The sequence below is a fragment of the Haliotis cracherodii genome, unplaced genomic scaffold, assembly GCF_022045235.1.
Source record: "Haliotis cracherodii isolate W230 unplaced genomic scaffold, xgHalCrac1.p SCAF_15, whole genome shotgun sequence".
NCBI lineage: Eukaryota > Metazoa > Mollusca > Gastropoda > Lepetellida > Haliotidae > Haliotis > Haliotis cracherodii.
The window spans coordinates 28,812,485-28,837,151 of NW_027266270.1; the positions used below are offsets into that span (position 1 = coordinate 28,812,485).

At 39.1% G+C, this 24,667-nt stretch overlaps 2 protein-coding genes across 2 annotated transcripts; one reads left to right on the forward strand and one right to left on the reverse strand.

The window, feature by feature from the left end:
• LOC139462490 (single-stranded DNA-binding protein, mitochondrial-like) lies at positions 1 to 11,389 on the reverse strand. The gene is made up of 6 exons (XM_071244248.1): positions 11,257 to 11,389; positions 8,898 to 8,991; positions 7,654 to 7,773; positions 6,298 to 6,385; positions 5,178 to 5,266; positions 1 to 4,166 (listed from the first exon to the last, which is right to left on the reverse strand). The coding sequence occupies exons 1-6, from the start codon at positions 11,278 to 11,280 to the stop codon at positions 4,117 to 4,119; spliced, it is 465 nt and encodes a 154-aa protein (XP_071100349.1). The 5' UTR covers positions 11,281 to 11,389; the 3' UTR covers positions 1 to 4,116.
• Positions 11,390 to 11,442: 53 nt separating this feature from the next.
• Positions 11,443 to 24,216, forward strand: LOC139462481 (phospholipid phosphatase 1-like). The gene is made up of 6 exons (XM_071244239.1): positions 11,443 to 11,524; positions 14,553 to 14,704; positions 15,948 to 16,246; positions 16,980 to 17,037; positions 17,849 to 18,025; positions 18,516 to 24,216. The coding sequence occupies exons 1-6, from the start codon at positions 11,464 to 11,466 to the stop codon at positions 18,627 to 18,629; spliced, it is 861 nt and encodes a 286-aa protein (XP_071100340.1). The 5' UTR covers positions 11,443 to 11,463; the 3' UTR covers positions 18,630 to 24,216.
• The last annotated feature ends 451 nt before the right edge of the window (positions 24,217 to 24,667 follow it).

Genomic DNA, 24,667 nt, shown 5'->3' on the forward strand with positions numbered 1-24,667 from the left:
AATACATTTCAGTTGTAAGATCAACTATGTACACTTTCTATTCACACATCACACAGGTATTCACACTCTCATGCTTCACACAAAGGTTTGGGCGGCCATGTTTGATGTCTATATGCTCCAAGTGCAGGTGTGAATTTTATAATTTTTTCAATACAATTAACATCAAGTTACACAGTACTGCTATGTAAATAGGAACCAATGCAGCGCTCAAAATTTTAGCATGTGCTTTCACATACATGTATTTGAGAATATCCTGATCATAAGTTTACCAAATAAAAAATAGTGATCTGACCTGTGAAGACCCAGGGTAGAATAGGTCTTCAGCAACCCATATTTGCCGTAAAAGGCGACTAATGGGATCGGCTGGTCAGGCTCCCTGACTTGATTGATGCATGTCATCCTATCCCATTTGTGTGGATCGATGCTCATGATGTCAATCACTGGATTGTCTGGTCTAGACTCGATTATTTACAGACCGCCTTCATATAGCTGGAATATTGCCGAGTGCAGTGTTAAACAACAAACAAACAAACACTGGTTTGGAGAATCTGTCACATGAAAAAGTGATATGATACTGTGACCTCACAGCTGATCAGCACATCCAGTCACACGACTGAGTATCCCTGGCAGATCACAACATAATACTAACACTAGTTTCCAGAAACATAAATCTTAACCTGTGAGTAATGATATATCTATTTGTTTGGCCAACAGCACCACCTCTGATTAAAAGAGCTCACAAATAAACTCCTGTACATTAGCTGGTGACCAATCTCGATAATCCAGTGCTTAATATCTCTATTTTATTGACACCAGAAATGGGCTTCACACATTGTACCCCTGTCGGGAATCGACCCGGGTCTTCAGCGTGACGTTTATTGTAATAAATACCCAGGACAGGTTCACTGCCATAGCTTTGTTTTGGGCCTGATTGAAATAAAACATAAAAAAAAGCCATTGAAACAAATTATGAGAAATCCTTTGCCTAGAGATAGGTGGAACTGAGGTTGTGATGCCACTTCCTAAACAAGGCTAGAGGGTAAATGGTTGCCGGGTATTTATCATAATAGAATGGCAACATAATACAGTGGATCATAGAGGATGCTAGTACAACCAACAGTTCCACTTCTTCAAGCAGGGAGATTGTACTGGTTTAGGGTCCAGGGAGCATGAAATGATCCGAGAGTTCAGTGCTGTATTGTCTCTATCATCCATCACAATTCTTGCACCTCAATAACATCCTCACCATCTCCTCCATACAAAGCACACATGATAATATAAAATAATAATCATATTTTTGAATACCAGCCATGTACTGTAATACTTAGGCTCAAAACATGATCTTCACAAAACTGTTTCAGCCACATAAAGATAAAACCTGCTACACTTCAAGCATATCAAAAGCTCACCAAAATCTTTTTCATTAACAATTTTTTGGTATAATGAGTGAAAAGAATAATGATTGAAGCCTTGTATTCATATATTTGTGGAGTCAACATGCAGCTAAGATACTGCTGCTACAACATTTAATATCAACTTGCCCGCCAAAAAGGAAATATGACTACACATTGTCAGCAATGGATTCATCTTCCTGAGGCAAGCATGTCCACTAGCCTTTATCGAAGTCTAGTTTCCATCCTTGCCATTTCAAACCTACTTTTTTTTGTGCTAAATGAGTGGACTGCAGCACATATTGATAGTTCAATCAGAAAATGTTACACAAAATTCACATTCGCGCTGAATTATTCCAAAAATTAAGCTGAGACAAAGATGTTCCAGTGGATCAAAGTTTTCAATCGTCCAAATACTTTTATACATTTGAGTGAAAACATTGTTGTTGTTTTTTAACTCAAACGAACGCTTATTGCAGCGACTGAGATGCAATGCTGTGTATAGACAACCCCCGGTTTTACGTTTCATGTTGCCATGATGTGCAATGTTACTTGATACTGTTATTGTAAGAGCAAAATGCGGCAGTTATAAGTATATTTACAGTGGTAATCTGTCTTTTTGCTTTTCTGTCAGGGATGAAATATCGAATTTTTTTCATTATCTGAACGACCAGGTTGTCTGCTATGGTAGTCATTTTTGTAGGGCCATTTGAAGTAAGAAGAGCAATCTCATTGGATATTGCATGTTCATCACAAGAGACAACAGTCATGTTCTACACAGCGTGGCACTACGATCAAGCCAATAAAATTAGGCTTAAAATAGCAAGGGAAGAAACTAGGCTTTGATATAAGCTAGTGTGAAACTTGTGCCTTAGGAAGATAAAATAGATTTGTACTTGTGTAATTTAGTGTCATCGTGGAGGCTAATGACTAGAGATGCAACCCAACTATACTTAGTAAGGTCACAGACTTGCATAAGGTTTAGTCCATTTAACTGACAATTTCTGTACAATCAAGAAACCCCTTCATAATAATTGTTCATGAACAGACATTTACATGATCTAAACAGATTCTAATAATCATATGATCTTCAAGCCTTTACGATGCATGTCAACACTTGGCTGCCTTTTGCTGGCATGGCTTAATTCTATCAGTAATATTGACCCAGAATTCTCGATAACTCAACATTCTAGATGCTCATTCAAGTGCACTTTCAAATAGAACATAATGACAAAGATACTCAATCTTCTAAATAACAATATTGAAAAAAGCAAACAGCATCAATAACAAACAAAAATACACATGGATTAAATTTGTCTTTGGTCACACAAAGTTTTCAAAAGTCTAACATGTACCTGCACATCAGACCTTTTAATGAAGCAGAACACATATGGTTTTTGATTCCTATAAACAAATACAGATCATTATAAAGAATACGAAATGCGACAAAGAGTTTTCTATAAACAGTAAGCAATATGTGAATCTTAAAGATATTACATGGTGTTAAAGGGACACTAATCTCTGGCTTCCACCCGGCTGTCTTACTGCCTGCTAGGACTCATTACCTGCTGTGAATTGATTTGCTGGCTAACGTAACTGAGCGTGACAAGAGACTGGGCTACCGTCTGTGAGGACAGCGGACATAAACTTTGAAATTCCTGAACAGCACATGGCTCCAGTTCAGTGTATGCTTGATGTGCATACAAAGTTGCATGAAAATCTTTTCACAGCTTACGAGTTATGCTCCGGGAACGAATAGTGGCGGACGGACCACGTTTCTACATACCCTGCAAAACTGCATATGGGTGGAGCATAATAAAAAGAAACCATTAAGTTAATGTGTATGTACAATTATGTTCTTCAGTATACATCAAATACATGTACGTAGTTTTTGCAACAAAATGGCAACAACCCTTTATTTTTCAGGCAACTAAACTGCACATAATATGAATACTACGCCTTTATTGTCATACACCGGTGTTGTTGTCATCAATCACTTAATGCTCAGTTAATGAACTTATTATGGGTACAATTAGTGGTAGTACCACTCAGATTACCTGACAGAAATTCACATTTGCAATTTCTCAGGTCTTGGGTAATTATTCAATCTAAGATTGGCTTATTAATCCAGGACTGATGTGGTGAATGTATTACATGTTACGTAATATGCACATGGTAGCCCAGCAAGAGACAATGATCAGTTGAGTTACAAAGAAAATATTGATTAAAGGATAAACCCTTGACATCATGAAAGTAGTTGTCACATGTGCTATCTCAGTTGACCAGTGAGACTTCATACCTATGTGAAACACCTGCAACAAACTTACCTTATCAGTTGAGAGACAAACATAAGTTATATTAACATTTGATGTAGCATTGAACAGAATCATTCTACTTTCTTTATGTTATTGTTCGGAGAGATGAGAGATGAGTTTTCAAAAGCCTTTCATTTTCAGGCGCGGAAATGCTAAATGTGTCAACTGTGGCTCTAAGCCAATTCATAAAATGTTTCAATATTTCAGTCATTTCAGTCACGGGAAAAAAAACCCAAAACAATGGCAAAAGCCAGTCCCGGAGAATTGTCAGAGATCAGTGCCCCTGTAAAATCAAATTCTTTAAGTATCATATTATCACCAGCCCCTTGATTTTCAGTAATAATAAAACATCATAGTGAAATGTTTCAGTCTTGTCCTGTTTTCCAGTTGAGCTAATGTCCTCCCCCAGCCTATGAATCTTCTGAGCCAAGGTACCTCTTTGTCAGATTCACAAGGTCCGCTAGAAATGAAACATGTTTGGATATTTAGTTTGTTTACTGAAACATGTCACCGAGCAAAGCAATCTTGGTAGACCAAGGGTTAATAGCATGAGCACCGAGCCACCCGGTTGCAGTGTGATGACATCCAGGTCATCCAGGTCACATATTGAAACCACATGACTCTCATTCCATGGCTCTCCCATCCTATGATTTGGTTGGTTTATTGTTTAACGCCACACTCAGCAGTATTCCAGCTATATGATGGTGGTCTGTAAATAATCAAATCTGGACCAGACAATCCACTGACTGATCTCATGAGCATTGATCCACGCAATTGGGATCGATGACACTCATCAACCAAGTCAGCGAGCGTGACCACTCGATCCCGTTAGTCGCCTCTTACGACAGGCATAGTCGCCTTTTATGGCAAGCATGGGTTGCTGAAGACCTATTCTACCCTGGGTCTTCAAGGGTCTCCAAACCAGGTACTGGACAATCAGATCACTATGGTTTATTTGGTAAACTAATAACACCTTCCTTCATCCTTCAACTATTTGACAACAAAACTGACTGAAGTGGCTTTATCATTCTCAAGAATGATTGAGTCCCCATCAAAAACAACAGTTCAATTAATTCATCAGCCACAATAAAGTTCTCGTTTAGGTGGGTGTACATTTGTTGCTTAATGCTGCACTCCGCAATATTCCACCTGTATGTAAATAATCAAGTCTGGACCAGACAATCCAGTGATTCAAACATGAGCAACGATCCATTGTGTCAGGGTACATTGACACATTACCAACCAAGTTATCGAGCCTGACCAACTAACCCATTAAGTCACCACCACCGACCAGCATTGGGAAGATTCTATGCCAGAATGCCTATGGGGTTAGAGGTGGCCATGATAGCTGGAATGTCACTGACTGTGACTTATAACAACATTCACTCACTCCCTCCTTTCTGTACTGGATACTTAAAATACACATGACACAATTAAGTTAAATAACCCTCTTCAATGGACTCATACTCACAGGCAAGGATTGTTGAAGATTTCTGGACATTTTCATTTGAATCCACATATTCATCATATCGCAACATTCCTGACACAAACACTCGGTCACTGGAACATAATGCACACAGAAAAGTAGAAAATAGAACTTAAAATGTGGCAGTATGTTTAAACATCTCAAAATCTGACATGACTAAAAACTATTGTCACCTCAAAACTATACAAATTGCAGTCAAATTCTCAAAAAATATTTCAGAGCGTTTCATAATCCCTCATTTTACTGTCTCTAATATGCTACTATAAGAAGTTAAAGAACTCCCAATTCTTTCATATCACTATAGTCGATCTGTCATGGCATGACATATGAAAAAATGGGAGTGTTCTTTAACTTCTTTTGAGTAGTTTGTTTGTTTGTTGTTTTACACAGCACTCGGCAATATTCCAGCTATATGATGGCGGTCTGTAAAAAGTCAGATCTCGACTAGATAATCCAGTGATTGACATCATGAGCATTGATCCACGTTATTAGGATATGATGACATGCATCAAGCAAGTCAGCAAGCCTATCCACCCGATCCCATTAGTGGCCTCTAATAGAACATTTGTATCTCTGTAAGCCTAAAAGCAAACATATGGTGCTGACTATCCAAGGCTCATAACTGGGGAAATTCAACCAATGACCAGCAGATCCTGGTACCTAAGGGAGACAACTCCCAAGTGAATATGATTGTCAGCCACTGATAGCAATATTGCAGCTATGTATTCACGTTTGGCACACCAGTGATCTACAATCCATACGGTCTGAGTACGATGAAACGTTATCAACCAAGACACACCACCCAATCCAAGTTTGACCATCCGAGCCATTTGCTTGCCCTGTACAACCAGCATAGGTTGCTGGAGACCGGTTCTAACCCAGAATCCTCACAGGGTGATATTACATACATTTAATGCATGAAGATTTACACCCTGAAAAAGTACCAGTGTTAATCTCAAACCTAAGCCTTTCAAAACACTGTTATATGTAGAATATGATTTTTCAAAGTTTCTAAAACGGCAATGGATTAAAAAAATAAACTAATTTAACCTCCCTGACCTGAAAAGATGATGAAACAGAAAATAATTTTACAGACAAAGCATACCCTTTCTTCAAGTTAATGGCAACCTTTTCTCTGAGTCCAGGCTTGAACACACTGACCCTGTGCCAGTCTACATGAGACACAGTCTGACCTGAAACAGTAAAGGTGAAAATGGTGAGAGAGAGAGAGAGAGAGAGAGAGAGAGAATGGTGAGTAGTGAGCATTTGATACTTCAAAAATTTCAAGAAATCGAGTTGTACATACATAAGTCCTGTTAGATTAAATGGCATCAATAATTCAAAATAGGAGACCCATGAAGATCCGGGGTAGAATTGGTCGTTTTTGATAGGAACTCAGTAATGCCTGAGAATGATAAGGACACTTCAGTCAGTTGTGGTCAAACAGCTGAAGGATGAAGGAAGGTGTTATTTGATACTTCTCTGATCCAGATTAGATCCCTCCTATCTTACAATTGTCATAGGGTGGGGACCCGCGAAGATCCTGGGTAGAATAGGTCTTCAGCAACCCATTCTTGCCGTGAAATGCGACTATGCTTGTAGTAAGAGGCGACTAACAGGATTGGGTGGTCAAGCTCGCTGACTTGGTTGATGCATGTCATGGATTCCAATTGCGTGGTTCGATGCTCATGATGCCAATCATTGGATTGTCTGGTCCAGACTCAATTATTTACAGACCGCTATCATATAGCTGGAATACTGCTGAGTGCAGCGTTAAACAAAAACAAACAAACAAAATGGGAGGCTATGGAAGTGCTTCAGACCCAAAGAGGAACATCGGCATCTAAGAACACCTGGGTAAAATCCTGTTACAATATCAGGGACCCCATAACAAGAATATCAGCTGCACATAAACTCCTGTTGAGGGAGATGGTCGTCCAAATTTGCGCTCTTTTATTCAGGAAGTGATGTCATTTCAGTTTCAACCAATCAGGTGTGAAATTACATGTTTTGACATAATAATATACTCAAGGACAAAAGAATGTCATACATGTTGGTTAATGTATAAAGACTTACTCATGTTCAAGAGATATTAGATTGGTTTGATGCACAAACGAACATACTGGTATGTTATGTGAACCGACCCTCATGAACGCATCACATGTGATGTCATAGGTCCATGGCTCGCAGGACTAGTGGTAAAGTAAGGAAATCACGTGCAGAATATAAAGATACAGTAAAATAAAGACAATGTGGTAACACTTGACTGATTGTTAGTTTTGTCATTAATAGGTACATATTGGAAACATCTCTTCTTAACGTACATACTTTTCCAAATGTTTCTATAGATCGTCTTTCTTTTGGCAGTGAGTCTATATAATAGAACAAAGACAAATTCAAGCTATTACACTAATTAACAAAACTGCATGCAAAGAGGAAGAGGAGGGATAGGAATGGTTACCGTCTTGTTTTGTATACACAGAATTGGTTGCCATGGAGAAGACCACAACAGGATGTTCTGCTGACCCCCTCAACTCTGCATCTCGACCAAGGCGGCCAAGTAGGTTAACCTGGTTCACACCTGAAAGAACAGGTAAAGAGGATACATAAAATAGCTAACATCAGGAATTCACTGCTTCACTGTGTTGCAATTCCCTAACAGGACTGGGGCTATGGAAACCGAGGAAGAGAATTTCTGGCAGTCAACTTCTTTATTTTGAGGAACTCAACGGTTCAGAGTATATGCTTACTCCTTCATCAGTGAATGAATGCTATGAGGCAGAAAGCATATATGTACATGTAAGAAGAACATGTAAGAACAACAAAATTAATAAAATAAGGTAGAAACTTAACAAGGGGAGCCAACAGATAATCATGATAATTGGCACTGATATGCGATTAGCAATAGACAATGGAAGCTAATGCTCTACCATGTTTACAGTAATTACCGCTGATAGTTATAGACAACTGGAAGCCAATGTAGGAGACTATCAAGTTTGTTGTTTAATGTCCCACTTGGGAATATATGTATTCCAGCTGTATAATGGCAGCCTTAAGATAATCTGAGTCGGGATCAGAAGATCCAACAATCAACTCCGATGACACACAATCTACCAAGTCACACCTCCCGATCCATTGGTCACCTCTTTCAACCAACATAGGTTGCAGGGGACCAATTCTAACCCTGAATCGCCATTGAGGTCTATATATAAAATTATTTTATTTAAAAAATAATAATAATAGAATGACAAGGCTCTGTGGCTCATCTGAATGTTTCTGTAATTTTTTTTACATCAAATCATAAAGTTCATAATAAAGGTCAACAAGAATGTTCCTTCATCCTGCAACAATAGTAGGGATACAACAGGGTCAAAACCAAAAAATGCCATAAAAACCCATGTTATAAATTGTATAAAAACAATTAGTCTGTGAGCAATTTGTGGAGACATTATTGCTAGGATCATACTTCAGCAAACATTTAGTATCCCTATAAACATTGTTGCACAAAAATCAGTTGCTATTAAAACATTAAGATTCAAAGAAATAATTTGGCCTATTCTAACAGAAAGTTGTGACTTACATATGTCCTTGGGTAATATCATCATGAACCACTAAGCCCGAAATGTCAACAATGTCAGTGAACAAGGTGAATCACATACAAATCACACTGGAGGCTGATGTCAAAGTACTGACACATATACTCACTCTTTTCAAAACGCATTACTTGCATATCACTGGCATTTCCAGTAAAATCAGCCATGCACCGACGACCAACTTGACGTGACAGGGGAGCAACCACCTGAAAATAACCAAATGATCTGCTTACAGAAAGATTGAGACAAAGTTGTTGTTTTTATAATTGCAGTGGTAAAACTGGTGGATTAACAGAGAAAATAATTTAATTGCCCCTGAAGAATGCTGAAGACTCAAAAGCCAACACTGGAAAAGAAATTTCTTGACGCTGGTTTTCGAAATTTATCCCATATGACGTATGAAAAATGTCATCCTTGTATGCATGGGGTTTCTGTGAAAACATGTCATCATTTGGGTTCCTGTGCAGAACATCCTCACGATGAAACAAGGGCCATAACTCAATCTTTTCTGTTTTATCAGTTTTCAAACTTGATCAACATTGGTTAAGGCAAAATTTCATCCTTGTATCCACAGTGGTTTCCACAGACAATTCTTTTGCAAGAAAAACACACAGAATGTGCATTAACTTTTATGACCCTCCCCTATAGCAATGTATAGACTGTCACATGTTTTGGTGACCCTCTCCTGACTCACATCCCTATAATAAATGAGTGGTCCCTAACACAACAAATACTTGCTCACTCTGTTCCATAGTACTGGAATATTGAGCATCAGTTTGATATCTTCCCTCAGCTAGGTTATTTTATACCGCAATGACATGCTAAAGTATTGAGATAATAGGAGTACATCTTCCCACAATCTGCACTTCTGTGCATTTTATATACCGACATGGTCAAGGAATACCACGGTCCTGTGTTCTGTATGCAAACAGAGAATGTATGAGTTAAAGAGAAAATGGCCCCAGACAATTTGGAAAAATGGCCCCATATTTAAAGGGAAACAACACTGCAACTCTCAGTCATCTAGCTGGCGCCATTTTAATTAGCATGCATAATCACCAGATGCTAATTAGCATGAGCGACCCAACAAACTTGGCTATGACTTTGGCTGACCAGTGAGACATGACACCTGTAAGAAACACCTGAAACAACTTACGTGATCATTTGAGAGATGAACACAAGTAATATTATCCCGAAACACTATATATAGTTTAAAATAAGATTGACACGTGACATCGAACATGTTTCTTTGAACAGCTGCAGATGTACGGGATATTGTTCCATTAAGCGCACATTGACAGAAACATTCCCTGAACTGCCTGATATTATACATATTAAAAAACCCATCAATAGCAATCAATTTTTTCCAAAGTGCTACGCTTATTGTTATTGACATTTTGTTAAAAATCAGTAAAAGCTGCAACTAAAATAAATCGATATTAGAATATATTATTTCTGATAAAATAATAGTTTCAGCTACAAATCTTCAGATCATTGCATCAGAATTATTTGAAATTATATTATTGGTTATTTAAAACCAAATCATCGGTTGCTGCTTAGTTTATGAGACAATGCACATGGTAATCTTCATTTCTGTATATAAAACAATGCCTTGCAGAAGAGAAAATACAATTAAAATGGTAAATCATCACGTCTAGTGATAATTTATCTCAAATTCCACATTTTTATTGACCAAGTTTGTTTGTTAACCTGAAGTATCTGAGACAGTATGTAGTTTTTGTTTGTGCAAAATATGTTGACCAACAGCTTCACCCTCTCAACTCGCGTGTGCATTAATCAACAACAAAAACACACGTCAGTTTGTCTTCAGCTCTTGGTTGTATATCCCTTGTTATGATACACAGCTTCCCATTCTACAAACCTAAGATACGAGTCACAATGCTTCGCACAGCAAGAATAGCGACAACAAATCAAATCAGACAAAATAATAGTCCATATTCATAATAAGCAAATTTTGAATCTGCAAGGAAAAGGACGATCCATATTTCAATACTTTCAAACTTGGAGTGTCATTTCCCTTTAAGTGACATTGCTTCCTACTACTAAATGAAAATCAAACAAAACAACAATTAATAATGTCAAATGGGGACAATCGATATGAACTATGTTTCGTTTGGGGAAATTTTCTCCAAAATTAGTGTCCATTGTCACTAAAATTTGGGTCCATGTTCTCTAAATTGTCTAGGGACATTAAATTTTCTCCAAACCGTTCTGTTCAGTCCCTTCAAACAAGATGTATTTTGGACCAAACTTCTGCCACTTTACCATGCTTTACATACACAAATAAAATACATCCTGAATATTCACACCACACCACGAACTTAATTACTCTGCAGGCCTGATCGATTACTAAATAATTAAGTAAATTTGCTTTTTAAAACATTATCATGATTATGTCTGTATATACACTGGGGTCTAACCGTGTCATTGCCAAAGAAAAAATATATTACCCGGCTTGTGAGACTACGAAGCATTCTTGTGGTTAAGAACAAGGCGAGTGGTGACTATGACAAAGATATGTTCCCTGTAGATAACTTCGGTACAATCAGATTGTTTTCGTTTAGGCGGAGCACGTGTTTCCGGTTGAAATTGACAGGTGCGCGGCCATAAAATAAGGGGAGATCACTCTATTTTGTTGTTATTAGCAAAGTTGAGCCATGGCTGAAACGACAAGATGGGTTTTCAAGTTGGTTGTTGATATTTTGCTGATAGTTTTGAGTGAGTATCACAGTTAGATTAACCGGTTTGTGTTTGATCTGAAGGTATTTGTTTTCAAAATGACTACCTTTAAGTGCTGGAGTAGAAGTGTCAACTGTGTTCAGTTAGTGACTGCATAAGCACTTTGTTTACGTTAAAATTGATAAAATAATAAAATAAAAAAAGGTGTGGCCGGATCGTTGTATTGACATAAAATAACACATTACAATGTATAATCTCTTGTCATGTCTTATATCATGTTATATGCCAATTTGTGGATCGATCTTATGATCGTTAATAATTTATTTCCGGAAGTAGTTAATCACTGTAATGAGAACACAAGGAAGTCGGTATCGTATTATCCACGCAATCCGAAAATGCTTAAACTGCAGGGATACTTTAGGATCATCAGTCATTTTTTCAAATTACAACATCTGATACGCTTAATTCCACAGTTCTTCTTGTCAGTTAGGTTGAAGGAATCAATTAACATGTGCCTTTTGAATTTGAAATATATCAATTTTTTTTATAGATCATGGGTGACCAATCAGTGTTCAGAAATGCGTAGAGATGTTGCCTCAAAGATTATTTACGCTGTTCTTACAGACGGTAGCCCAGTCTCTTGTCATGCTCAGTTGCGTTAGCCAGCAAATCGACTCACGTCAGTTAGTGAACCTAAGCGAGCGGTGTTAGAAAGCAGGGAAGAAACCAGAGATTAGTACCCCTTTCATCATGTGTTAATACCTTGTGTCATGACGTTTAAAATATTGAACCAGTGATTTCGCAGACCTAAACTGGACAAACAAATGGAAATATGAACATATGAATACACTTAATATGCAGTATGCCCCTCAAAATATACCTGGGGATTTCAAGATTGAACTGGGTACAGTGTTATTAATCTTAATGAATGTAATAAAAAGGAAAGGCAAAAACCTTATTACTTACCTGCTTACAGGTGCTTACTTAGCTCATGATGACTCGCCGAGTTTTTAGGTAGGCCTAATTAACAACATGTAAGTCACTCATCATGATCATAGCTGTCAGTGGAACCTGTTATGGTTGAGTGACCTGTAATTCCATGATGACTACAGTGACCATTGAGTAACTTATGTTCTTTGGATCAAACTTCTTCTCCTTGCTGGAAAACTTCCAGTTCTAAATGGCACATACCGTATTCGATGTAATAAGCGCCCCGCTCTAATAGGCGCCCACGGCGATATTTGCTAATATATTGGCTAGTGAACAATTTCAATTAGCACCCCTTCCAATCAATGTACACAAGACGTATTTATTCGTGTATAATACGCACTCGTGTGTTATATGCACCCTTAATTATGAGCAATTAAATCCTTGAAAAATATATATGTCGTATATAAACATTTCAGGTTGTCAGCATAAACCACGAAATTTACGAACTTTCAACTCTGTTTTTTTTCCACCAAAATAATATTCCAATAAGAGCCCCCTATTTCTAATTTTGAGAGCGCCCTGGGCGCTTATTACGTCGAATACGGTAGTCAATATCTTCATGAGAGTCTGTAAGGCACACATGAAAGAACAAACATTACAATCCCTGGAAGAACATAAAATGTTGATAACACTTTCTTTTTCTCTCCGAGGTCTCTTCATGCTGAAAATATATGTATTATGTTGGTTATCAAGGGATTTATCAAGGATTTCAAACAAAGAGCCCTTGGCAGGTGATATAATAAATTTAGTTACTATTCTCAGAATTGGGATTTGTGCGAAGTTTTAATTTCTAAAGTTCAGAGGTATTTTGAGAATACACTCAATGCTACAATGTAAAACTGATCAGTAATACCTCTTCCTCTTATTGGTCAGCTGAGTGCTAGTCACCTCTTCAAAGCCATACAATCAGTATTATAATCTGTATAATAGGGACTGTGAAATGTTTAATTCCAGTTTGGGAATTTTTGCTGACATTTTCTGCAGACTTGGGACTGAATATATTGACCTGAGCAGGTCTAGATAAATCCTTGTTATGTGTGGTATTCTGACATGTTTGATCCATGTTAAAAAAACTGCTGATGTGTTCATATATCTGATACATGTCCACACCTCACATCAGCAGTGTCACACAGCATGAGTTAAGCTTGTGGTGACCTAAGACCTCAGCCAACACCCACAATCAAGTGGCGTGGACTTCAGTGAATGGACGCTGTGACACACATACAAACACACACACACAAAGACACACAAAGACACACACACACACAAACACACACACACACACACACACACACACACACACACACACACACACACACAGAGAAAGAGAGGCAACACTTTTTATTTTTTAAGTGTCTGGGGTTTATCATTTTGGGTTGGAAAATACGTTCAACATGCAGACTTTATGGAGAGCTTCTGGTTCATTGCATATAGTGACATTTGGATGTAGATTCTTACACCGTTATGAAGCTGGAGTGACAACTACCAAGTGATGACAGGTATATATGCATGACATGTTGTGATAAGCAGCAGATTTACATGGACAACAACAGGTAAAAGATACCAGGTAGTCATACAGATAATTGGAAACATGGAAATGTAAACAAAAAGAATTTCTTGGTTAGCCAATCAAATCTCTTGCAATTTATTTATTTAAAATATAACAACGGTTGACTTGATTTAGAACAGAACAAGGGTAGCAGCAGCCACACATTTCTAGATGGCTGTACATACAGGACACAACTTCCTACTCGCTACACTTATCACTAGTATGTGAGCTGGCAACACAGGTCCTTACTTTGTCAACATCATACACTGGTGCAACAGCTGAACGTGCTGAAGGCTTTCATCAGTGCGGTAAACCTCTACAATCTGTAGCACTCTGGGCGTTACCCTCACGTACAATCATATACACATATACAACATATAAGGTGAGCTTTTCACATCAAAATCCTTTATTTTCTGCCTGTTCAAAGTAAATACTTTTCAAAATGGTGTTAAGCCCAAACTCACTCACTCACTCACTCATCCAGTATTTGTTGAGCTACAGCACATTCTTGACCTTGTATGTTAACAGTTGTATCCCTGTCCATCACTCTGCGACAAGTTGGAGTGCCATTCCACCGAGGATTCTTCTGCGATGATCAAAGCCTGATGCACCCCTTCAAGTCTGGGACCGTCAGTGCTGCCGTTCTTTATGGTGTGGGCTTTGCCTTACCCTCAGCTTTTGTGAGTAAATGCCTTGTTTCTTCAAATAGGTGTAAAGAAATTGGTCGGACTATTTTTCTGAACAATGCAAACCATTAGGTCATTATGATGAAATTATTGGAGTGTCATCACCATTTGCCTCACTGTACAACAAGCCACACCACCATGCTCACATCCTGTGTCCTCAACTGCCTACAGCAAGTACAGGTGTACAACCTTAGAAACTCATTTTTTAAAGACTAGTCACTAATCTTCAGAGTTTGTAGCTCGCCTCTGTAGTCTAGAGGTAGAACGTCCGCCTGGAGAGCGGAAGGTCTGGGGGCTTGTCTGGTCCAGACTCGATTATTGACAGGCAGCCTTCTTAAGCTGACATGTTGATGAGTGCAGTTATGTTAAACACCAACAAACAAACAAACAAAGCTGGGTCAGGTCCTTGAAGATTTTACAGCAGATTCTGCCAATATCTGCCAGCATATGGCAAGTTTCTACTGCAAGTACAAATAAACATGCTTCAGTGTAACTGTGTTTCTAAGACAAACTACAAAAGATCATGAATGATAAGTCATCTGTTTAACATTAAACTAGCATGATCACATGGATAAGGCTTATATATATATATATATATATATATTAAATGTGTTTTGTCAAAATGACCAAGATGGATTCTTTAACTCATAGAAAACTTAATTCTCGCCTTACCTATCCACAACTGAACAAAAATGAAAGTTACATCAACAGTATATCTGAAGTCTGTAACCTGAAAATGAATATTGTGATCAGCATGATCAGGGAGTTTCGAATGCAAAAACATACATCTGTGCTTTTATCATGATTATGTTGTCGATGTTTTATACATTGTGTTGTTTCTGTTAGCTCACTCCGGTAGAGAATAGGTCTTCAACAACCCATGCTTGTCGTAGGAGGCGACTGTGGTAAAAGCAACTAACAGGATCAGGTGGTCAGACTCTGTGACTTGGTTGGTGCATGTCACTATATGCCGTCATATAGCTGGAATATTGCTGGGTTGCAGTGTTAAACAAACAAACAAATGATGCGACTTTCTATTGAGGTGACTTCAGATCTCCATGCAGAGACGCACAATATGAGAATATCAGATCTGATTTAGTTAGACTGGGTGTAAAACAACACTTAATTGGTAAGGCCTGAATTCATGTCCTTAGATAGGTTTCATTAAGAAGCCATGTAATCCATAAGAATGTCTGTGTTGGAAAAAACATGTCACTTTCTCACAATTTAATTTCAGATCATTGGCATAGAATCCTTCCTGGTTTACAAGAACAAGGATCAGACTGGAGCCCCAAGGAATGACCTGCTGCTTAAAATGGTCAGGCAGAGTTTTGATTATCTTGTGCCTTTCTTCTTTGGTGCTGCGGTCACTCACATGACCACAAATATCCCCAAGTATGCCGTGGGACGATTGCGGCCTCATTTCTTTGCCATCTGCCAGCCTGACTGGGCAAGGATCAACTGCTCTGACGGGAATCGTTACATCACTGAAGATGTCTGCACTGGAACTGATGTCAAGGCCATTCAAGAAGCCAGGTAAGAATGTACACTGCCCTCTGTATTTAAGATGAGAAGATTCTGCATTTGCCATGATTTAGGTGTATGTCAGCTGAAAGCACATCCTCTTGATGACTGTGTTTTTTTCAGTTTCTGTGACCATTTTCTCCCTATTCAGGATTTTGGTCTCTTCATCCTCACAGTCCCCTGTTCAAAAGCCCCGTGAATATCTGGGGTAGAATAGGTCTTCAGCAACCCATGCTTGTCGTAAAAGGTGACTAACGGGATCAGGTGGTCAGGCTCGCTGACTTGGTTGATGCATGTAATCGATCCCTATTGCGTGGATCGATGCTCATGATATAATCACTGTATTGTCTGGTTCAGACTCGATTATCTACAGACCGCCCTCATATAGCTGGAATATTGCGGCGTTAAACAACAAACCAACCAACCAGCCAACCTGTTCAATGGAAATTGGTTCTTCCTTTGAACCAGAATACCTACTGTCCTAATATAAAGTGTTCATGCAGATATCCCTTAATTTTGTATCAAAAGTATATCTGATCACAGTGAAACACCCTCTTGGCTTCCCAGTCCAAATGGTCTTTGGCACTATCCCTAGTGCATGATGCAGAAGGTATAACATTTACAATGCTTCATCAGCTTTTCATACAGAATTCTGATATACTGATATAACGATTTATAGACATTTGATATCACAGTGTCTGTCTCCACAGCCTGTTAGTTGAATGATTCATCTTCCTGTTTCCAGGGTGTCCTTCCCATCAGGCCATGCTTCGGAGGCTGTGTACACGATGGTGTTCCTCATGGTAGGGCTGTGAATCATTGCTACTTGGTTTACAGATCTGCTGAGGCAGATAATTCAGAAAATGTTCTGTTTCTTCCAACTTTTTCATATCATCCTATCATGCCCCATGATATATTTTCCACAATCTGTCTGTTTCTGAAATCGTTAAGTCTGTGATGTATACTGTGATGTATGTCTGCTTTTTTGTTTTTTTCAATGATTTTTCTTCAGATTATTAATAAATGTTTTTGCCAGGATTTTTTATCAGAAAATCTATGCCCGTTTATGAACCATGTATATCTCATACAGGAAGATAGACAATTAACTTTGGGGTGTGGTCTTGCCCAGTTGTTATTACATTTGGATGTGATGCAGATTGGATTCAGGGGTAAAAGTGGTCCCAATAAGGGCTGAAAATATACGTTGTTGGTCCCAACATTTTTTGGCTCCTTCTTTCAAAGAAAGAAATGTATATGTTGAGACAGTGACCTTTGGGACCAAACAAATCCCAGGTCCCCCTTCAGAATATTAAAGGGTGTGTTGCTCAATCATTGTCAAAAGTTTAGGGTTGTTAAAATGGGTCACAAGACTGATCGATTCACAGCGCCCTGTTGGCGTAGATTGGTGTTCAGGCCATCAAACACTGGTTTGCCTTACCCTGATTTGATCATTGACAGGCCACCATCTTCTGGATGGAGTTTTGGACTTTTTAACCATACTATGATAACTGGCTAGACAGGCAATGATAACGTTCACTCCTTGTATGTAAGTTGAAGTATGTATTGTGGTAAATACAACCAGGGAGACTTGAGAAAACATGATGTTTGTTTCAGATCTACCTGCAGATGAAGCTGACATGGAGTGGCCTCGCCCTGCTGCGCCCCACCCTACAGACCGGACTGTTCTACATGGCCTTCTACACCTGCCTGTCTCGCATCTCAGACTACAAGCACCACTGGAGTGACGTCCTGGCTGGGGCAATCCTGGGGCTTGTTGTAGCTCTCCTTGTGGTGAGTCTGTCTCACTTGGTTGACACCCTGGGTCTTGTAGCTCTACTGATGGTGAGTCTGCCTCACTGGGTTGACATCCTGGGGCTTGTAGCTCTACTGATGGTGAGTCTGCCTCACTAGGTTGACACCCTGGGGCTTGTAGCTCTACTGATGGTGAGTCTGCCTCACTGGGTTGACACCCTAGGGCTTGTAGCTCTACTGATCGTGAGTCTGCCTCACTGGGTTGACACCCTAGGGCTTGTAGCTCTACTGATGGTGAGTCTGTCTCACTGGGTTGACACCCTTGGGCTTGTAGCTCTAGAGTGACATCATAGTTGGTGGCATTGTTGGTCTCTAAGCTCTACCAATGTGCCAAATGTGTATTGCAGAATACACAAATTGGAGAACAAAGATCTAACACAGCTATTAGACATGCTGCCATCATGGCATACCTTAGGATTCAGATTGTCATGTACTGGATGTGTTTCATAATTATTCCTTGATCTTTCAGACATACAAAGTAACTCCATTTGACAGAGAACGACGGAAGGTTCAAGAACAGACAGCTCAAAAAAGAAATTCAACTCAAGTTTTGAAAGAGGACAATGAGAACACTAACCTGTAGTTAGACTGTAGTGCAGCAAGCGTGATCCACAAGCCTATCTGATTCACTTGTCACATGTTTTGGGAGGGGCTATATAGTTAGAGCCTGGTGGTGTCATTGACTGGAAAGTCTAGTATTGATATATCAACTCAAAAGCATCACAATATATCGTAATATGTAATAACAAATTAGTTGTTTTGAATATGTGTAGATCAAAAATTCCAAATTACACTTGCAAATAATCAACTTTATATTCTAAATATGAACTGGGCCGACCGATTAAATTGAATTTTCTGCCTTTCATATTATTCTTTTGAAACAAAGTAATCTTTATAAAAGTAAAGATTCTGTGGCAGTGAATTAATCAAATTCAGTTTGCATCATTTAATCATGTTGATCAGAGTAGAATCTCATATCTTACAGGTATTAATTTAGGATAAATATTCATACATTTGTATCAATATAGTATGGACATTAAAAACTTATCGATATTACAATATACAATGACATCCCATGCTTTGACACAACATTCAATCCGTCTTACACAAACCTATATGGATAAAAAATCTCTGAATACTCAAATAGAAGGGGGCAGTCATCTCAGCTACATCAATTTGATATGTAGAGTTGTGTGCCTTAGTCATGCCAGGATTTGGTGACTGTGGACGTGAATGCTTGTTGATTTCACCAAAGTGGTAAATGTTTATGACCTGCATCACTTTGTGTACCCTGGCACAGGCCACTGACCGGCCATATGTAAGTGAAATACTCACTCAGTGGTGGTGTTTGCAATTTCTAAAGCGGAGTCATAAGTAAATTTCAGTTTGCATCACTCTTTATCATGCTAGGTAGAGCAGAATCTCATTTGTTGTTTGACTTTTATTGGAAACCGGTTTATGGTCGCTTTCATGTTTGTTGATTGTGGTATGTCTTGTGTGAATGACTATACAGCATGGTTAGCAAGTACACATATACATGTACAAAGATATTTTGATATATATTCTTATGGAGAACACTATCAAGCCCTAGGAATTGAAAATATGATATAATATTTTGAGTGTTGATTAAGTTTCATAATGCCAATCTTTATGAAACCTGACATTTATTCTTGGAACATATACTGGCATGATTGATGGGAATATGACCTTAACTGAATAGGAACTGACATGATTGATGGGAATTTATTACCTCATTTCTAATAGGAACTGACATGATTGATGGGAATTTATTACCTCATTTCTAATAGGAACTGACATGAACATGACCTTACTGGAGTATGAACTGGCAGTTGTAATGGTTACTGCTACCATAATGTACTGGCATTAATCTCATAAAGTTATATTGAATTAATGGTGTAATATATCCTGACAATAATGCCAGCTAGAGGTTCAGACTTAATGCCTGTAATATATGTCGACTTTAATGTTTGTAGTGTGTTGGCCTGTCACTTTTTGAAGCAACTACTAAATGTATCAGGTGTTGTGATTGGCTGTTATATGTGTCAATCACTCTAAACAGTAAGATTATGTAGGTTTGTGGTTAAAGCATTCGCTCACTTGGCTGAGGACCCAAGTTTGACTCCCTACATATGTTCATGATACAGCGGAATAATGCCAAGTGGAACAAAAAAACTACCAGCCCACCATTACCTTAGAGTGTTGTATTGTACAATGTGATTTTATTGTATTGCTTAGTGTGTGAAATGGTGTTAACATGTCCAGTCCTGGTGGCCTATGTGATGCATCTGTGATATTGGTATGACACCAACCTGTCCCTCACTGTTGACCTGACTCCTTATCTGTTTTATATGTTCATAGCCTCAGAGTTCATCTGGTCCGTGTGGGATTCCAGATAAAAATAGGTCCCCTGTTGGAATTGGGCATCTTCCTGAGGCAAGGGAGTTAACTGACTGTTAAATTCCAGTTTCCGCCCTCGCCGAACTTGGCCAGAATTTCTGGGTTGAATCGTAGCGCCACCAGTGGCTATTATGACTTATATCCCTTCTATGTCCCTCCTATTGACCAATCAGATTCCACTTCTGATATCACTTGCCTTTGCTTCAAATAAAATAAAATCCAGTGAAAGTACCGATCGATAATTAAGATTTACATTGTATTTAAACGGGCCTTACTTCATGATGTACATCAAATCGTGTGAGCACCTTGATTTAAAACATGAAAAGATTTCGAAAATGTCTGACAGTAAGTTGACGGTACACATGCATTGCAAATCTTGCAGTCGACCAAAATCTGCATGGCAGTTTACAAACCGGATGTTGATTTCATTGCGCGATTTTGATTGGACCATGCATAGACTTGTTAGTCCAGCCAAAATATGACTCCATAATTGCAGCCTAGTTGGGCAAGGGTGGAATCTAGACTGTTATAGTTGGTTAACTCCTTGACTCAGGAAGATGGGAACTGGGTGGTCAGGCTCTGACTTTCTGTCATCATACACACTTGTGGCAGGACGTTGCAGGGATATATCCAGGATTCCAAACCAAGTGCCCTTGACAGAGTTTGGGAATTTCTATTGTTAGTTTGCTCAAATTATCAGTCACATCTACAAAGCCACAACATTAGGTATTACTGTATAACATGAACTGGGGAAATCTTTATTCGAATTTGGGATTTTTGCAGACATTTGCTGCAGACTATCTACATAAATCCCTGCATTGATCATGTCATCAACCCCAGGTACGCTTGGCCCAATTGTTGACCGACTGCTGTCATATTGCTGTCATACTTCGGCATATAAAAAGCAGAAGCACATGGAGTTTGACCAAAAGGAAACAACTCTGTGTCAGACAATTAACAATTTGATAAGAAATATCTTCAGGGCTTTTCCATGTTTTAATGCCAATAAAAATTATTTATTTGGAGGAATATTCCAAAAAGTGATCTAAAAAATATCAATACAATTCATCATTAGACTGACATGTTCATTATCTTTCTTTAAAATTGACACTGAATGACAAGTGTACAAAGGACAGAAGGGCTTTTAATTATTTTTTTCAACATTAGCAAATTGTTGATGCCAGCTTACTTTTTGGGGAACTGGGGAAATGACAGTACCATACTTTGGTGAAACATTCCTTCTTCAGTCAAGGACTTTAAATGCATTCATAGCAATAAATCTGTATTTATTGTTCCTGTCAGTACAACATTTCAAGGTTTATAGAAAGAAATTGTCAGTCCTGTAGATATTTATCCATTTCACTGGAGAAAAAAGGGCTCTTACCGTACCATATGCACTGGAAACCAGTTGTCAGGTTTTTGGATGATGCAACAGGCCTATGGTTGCAGCTAAACACACAGATACTCAGATGTTCTCAAACGATTGTACTTCATCAGTAATGAAATCATTTATCAAGACATGAAACTCAATATTGTAAGCATTTCAGAACAGTGATTGAAAACTGTGATGTTCAACTCATGAGATTGGAGTGTTGTTTCTTGCTCATAGCGGAATGCTCAGTATCAATTGTTTATACAGGGATTTATCTTGAATTCTAAGTGCCATAGGAATAAACACATCTCAAATTTGATTGTATTTTTACACTGTATTTTAACATTGATGCAATGTAATATTATAAAACTGAGCAATGTGGCTTATTCCTCTTTGTTGGTCCTGTTATAGATCTATATGAAATGGGAATTTTTTTATTCCATTTTAGAAATTTTACCGACATTTACTGCAGTCTTGCTGATAAGTGCTGCATCGGACAACAAACAGGCACAAAAAAGGCTCGTTGTGTTTCCCAATGAATGCACCGAGGCGCACTTCTTTTATTACTTCGGAATGTCGGGGAATCCAAATGTTATAGCCGAAGGATCTCTTTCTGCTCACGTGTATCGTCATGCACAGGACATTTAGCGACTTTCATGCATATTCATTGTCAAAACAAACCTTTGAAACCTCGCCTGTTTTTTTTCTGCTCGCCTCGGTTCAGCTTTCATGTCTTCGGGTTTCCTTTCTAACTAGCATTTTTCCAACTGTGTTTTACTGTAATCAGGGAGGTAATGTTTGAATCTGGCGGTAACTGACCATGTAATTTGAAACAGCCGCCTTCTCTCGGACATATTTCTTCCAGTTCGTTACAGTCTGACTGTTGCAGTTCTTTTCGCCACTTGTCTTAACTGACAGGTCCAATGAACATTGTTTTGATCCTGCTCTCCGTTGATTGGTTACTGACAGTGTAGGCGTGTCAATTTATGTGCATAAATCAAACAATCACCTGATTCATGTCACGCCACAGTATGTATTCCTACATCTGGAATGTTTATCAATCTCGCCATTTTTGTCTGTTTTGATATATACAACTGTTTTCGGTTAAACTATTGTAGATAAAACATGTTTTATGCTGTCGAATTTAATTATAAGGGTTGACTGTGTATTTTTTTCGGTTCATTGAGGTATGAATCGAAAAACCAATGTGGAAACTTTTGTAAGAATCCGCTACGCAGTCAATCCTTAAATGTTTTAGACCCATTATGACATCCTTCACAATTATTCTTTTCATTTTGGGGGACATCTTGTCGTTTATCATACAATTAATGTTACTGTAACTCAGTGAGCTAGCACTGTAAATCGGCATCAGTACGGACTAGTACAAGAGCGCGCACACACACGCACACACAAACACACACACACACACACGCGCATGCACGTCGCTATTTAAGAGCAATTATCTTGGACGCGACGTTAAAGCCCATTTCACCCCACCTGTTCATGGAGTCAAAACTACCTACTCCAAGTGGAACAGAATATCTACAACTTGATCATTCTTGGGAAGAGCCTTGAACAAAACAGTTAAAAAACTTGGGGCACATTTTTGGATGAAAAATCCCGTGAATATCCGGGGTAGAATAGGTCTTCAGCAACTCATGCTTGCCGTAAAAGGCGTAAGCGGCGACTAACGGGATCGTGTGGTCATGTCCGCTGACTTGGTTGATGCATGTCATCGATCCCAATTGCATGGATCGATGCTCATGATATTAATCACTGGATTGTCTGGTCCAGATTCTATTATTTACAGACCGCTGTCATATATTGCTGAGTGTGGCGTAAAACAACAAACCAACCAATCCTATTAAAAACAACAGTTCCATTCAGTCTTCAGTCACAATAATCTTCTCTCTTAGGACCCAGTCTGTAGACACGAACACCAGTGGGGTATCCATGTTAAATTGTGGGATGATATCTCAGTAGGCTTGCACTATGAACGCCAGTATGCTTTTCTTATTATGTGTTGCTTGTATATGTAATGATTGTTACTTTTTAATGCATAAATGTTCAACTTGTTGGAAGTGTCCGTAGATATTTACGAGAGGATGCAGTTGTAAAATACACCATTATATGTGTTCTTTGTAACAGAGGGAACATTGTGCCAGGATGGTGTGTGTTCCTCGTTGCACATGGAACCTGGTGCCAGGATGGTGTGTGTCCCTCGTTGCACATGGGACCTGGTGCCAGGATGGTGTGTGTCCCTCGTTGCACGTGGAACCTGGTGCCAGGATGGTGTGTTTCCCTCGTTGCACATGGAACCTGGTGCCAGGATGGTGTGTGTCCCTCGTTCCACGTGGAACCTGGTGCCAGGATGGTGTTTGTCCCTCGTTGCACGTGGAACCTGGTGCCAGGATGGTGTTTGTCCCTCGTTCCACGTGGAACCTGGTGCCAGGATGGTGTGTGTCCCTCCTTGCACATGGAACCTGGTGCCAGGATGGTGTGTGTCCCTCGTTCCACGTGGAACCTGGTGCCAGGATGGTGTGTGTTCCTCGTTGCACGTGGAACCTGGTGCCAGGATGGTGTGTGTTCCTCGTTGCACGTGGAACCTGGTGCCAGGATGGTGTGTGTTCCTCGTTGCACGTGGAACCTGGTGCCAGGATGGTGTGTGTTCCTCGTTGCACATGGAACCTGGTGCCAGGATGGTGTGTGTTCCTCGTTGCACATGGAACCTGGTGCCAGGATGGTGTGTGTCCCTCGTTGCACATGGAACCTGGTGCCAGGATGGTGTGTGTCCCTCGTTGCACATGGAACCTGGTGCCAGGATGGTGTGT

Excerpts from the sequence above, each read along its gene's own strand:
- LOC139462490 (XM_071244248.1), bottom strand. The coding sequence starts at position 11,280 with ATGCTTCGTAGTCTCACAAGCCGG. Across the intron at positions 6,386-7,653 it reads TGTGTATACAAAACAAGACG|GTCAGACTGTGTCTCATGTA; the intron begins GTAACCATTCCT and ends TTACTGTTTCAG. Across the intron at positions 5,267-6,297 it reads GCCATTAACTTGAAGAAAGG|TGACCGAGTGTTTGTGTCAG; the intron begins GTATGCTTTGTC and ends ATTATGTTCCAG.
- LOC139462481 (XM_071244239.1), top strand. The coding sequence starts at position 11,464 with ATGGCTGAAACGACAAGATGGGTTTTCAAGTTGGTTGTTGATATTTTG. Across the intron at positions 11,525-14,552 it reads TATTTTGCTGATAGTTTTGA|TTGTATCCCTGTCCATCACT; the intron begins GTGAGTATCACA and ends GTATGTTAACAG. Across the intron at positions 17,038-17,848 it reads ACACGATGGTGTTCCTCATG|ATCTACCTGCAGATGAAGCT; the intron begins GTAGGGCTGTGA and ends TGTTTGTTTCAG.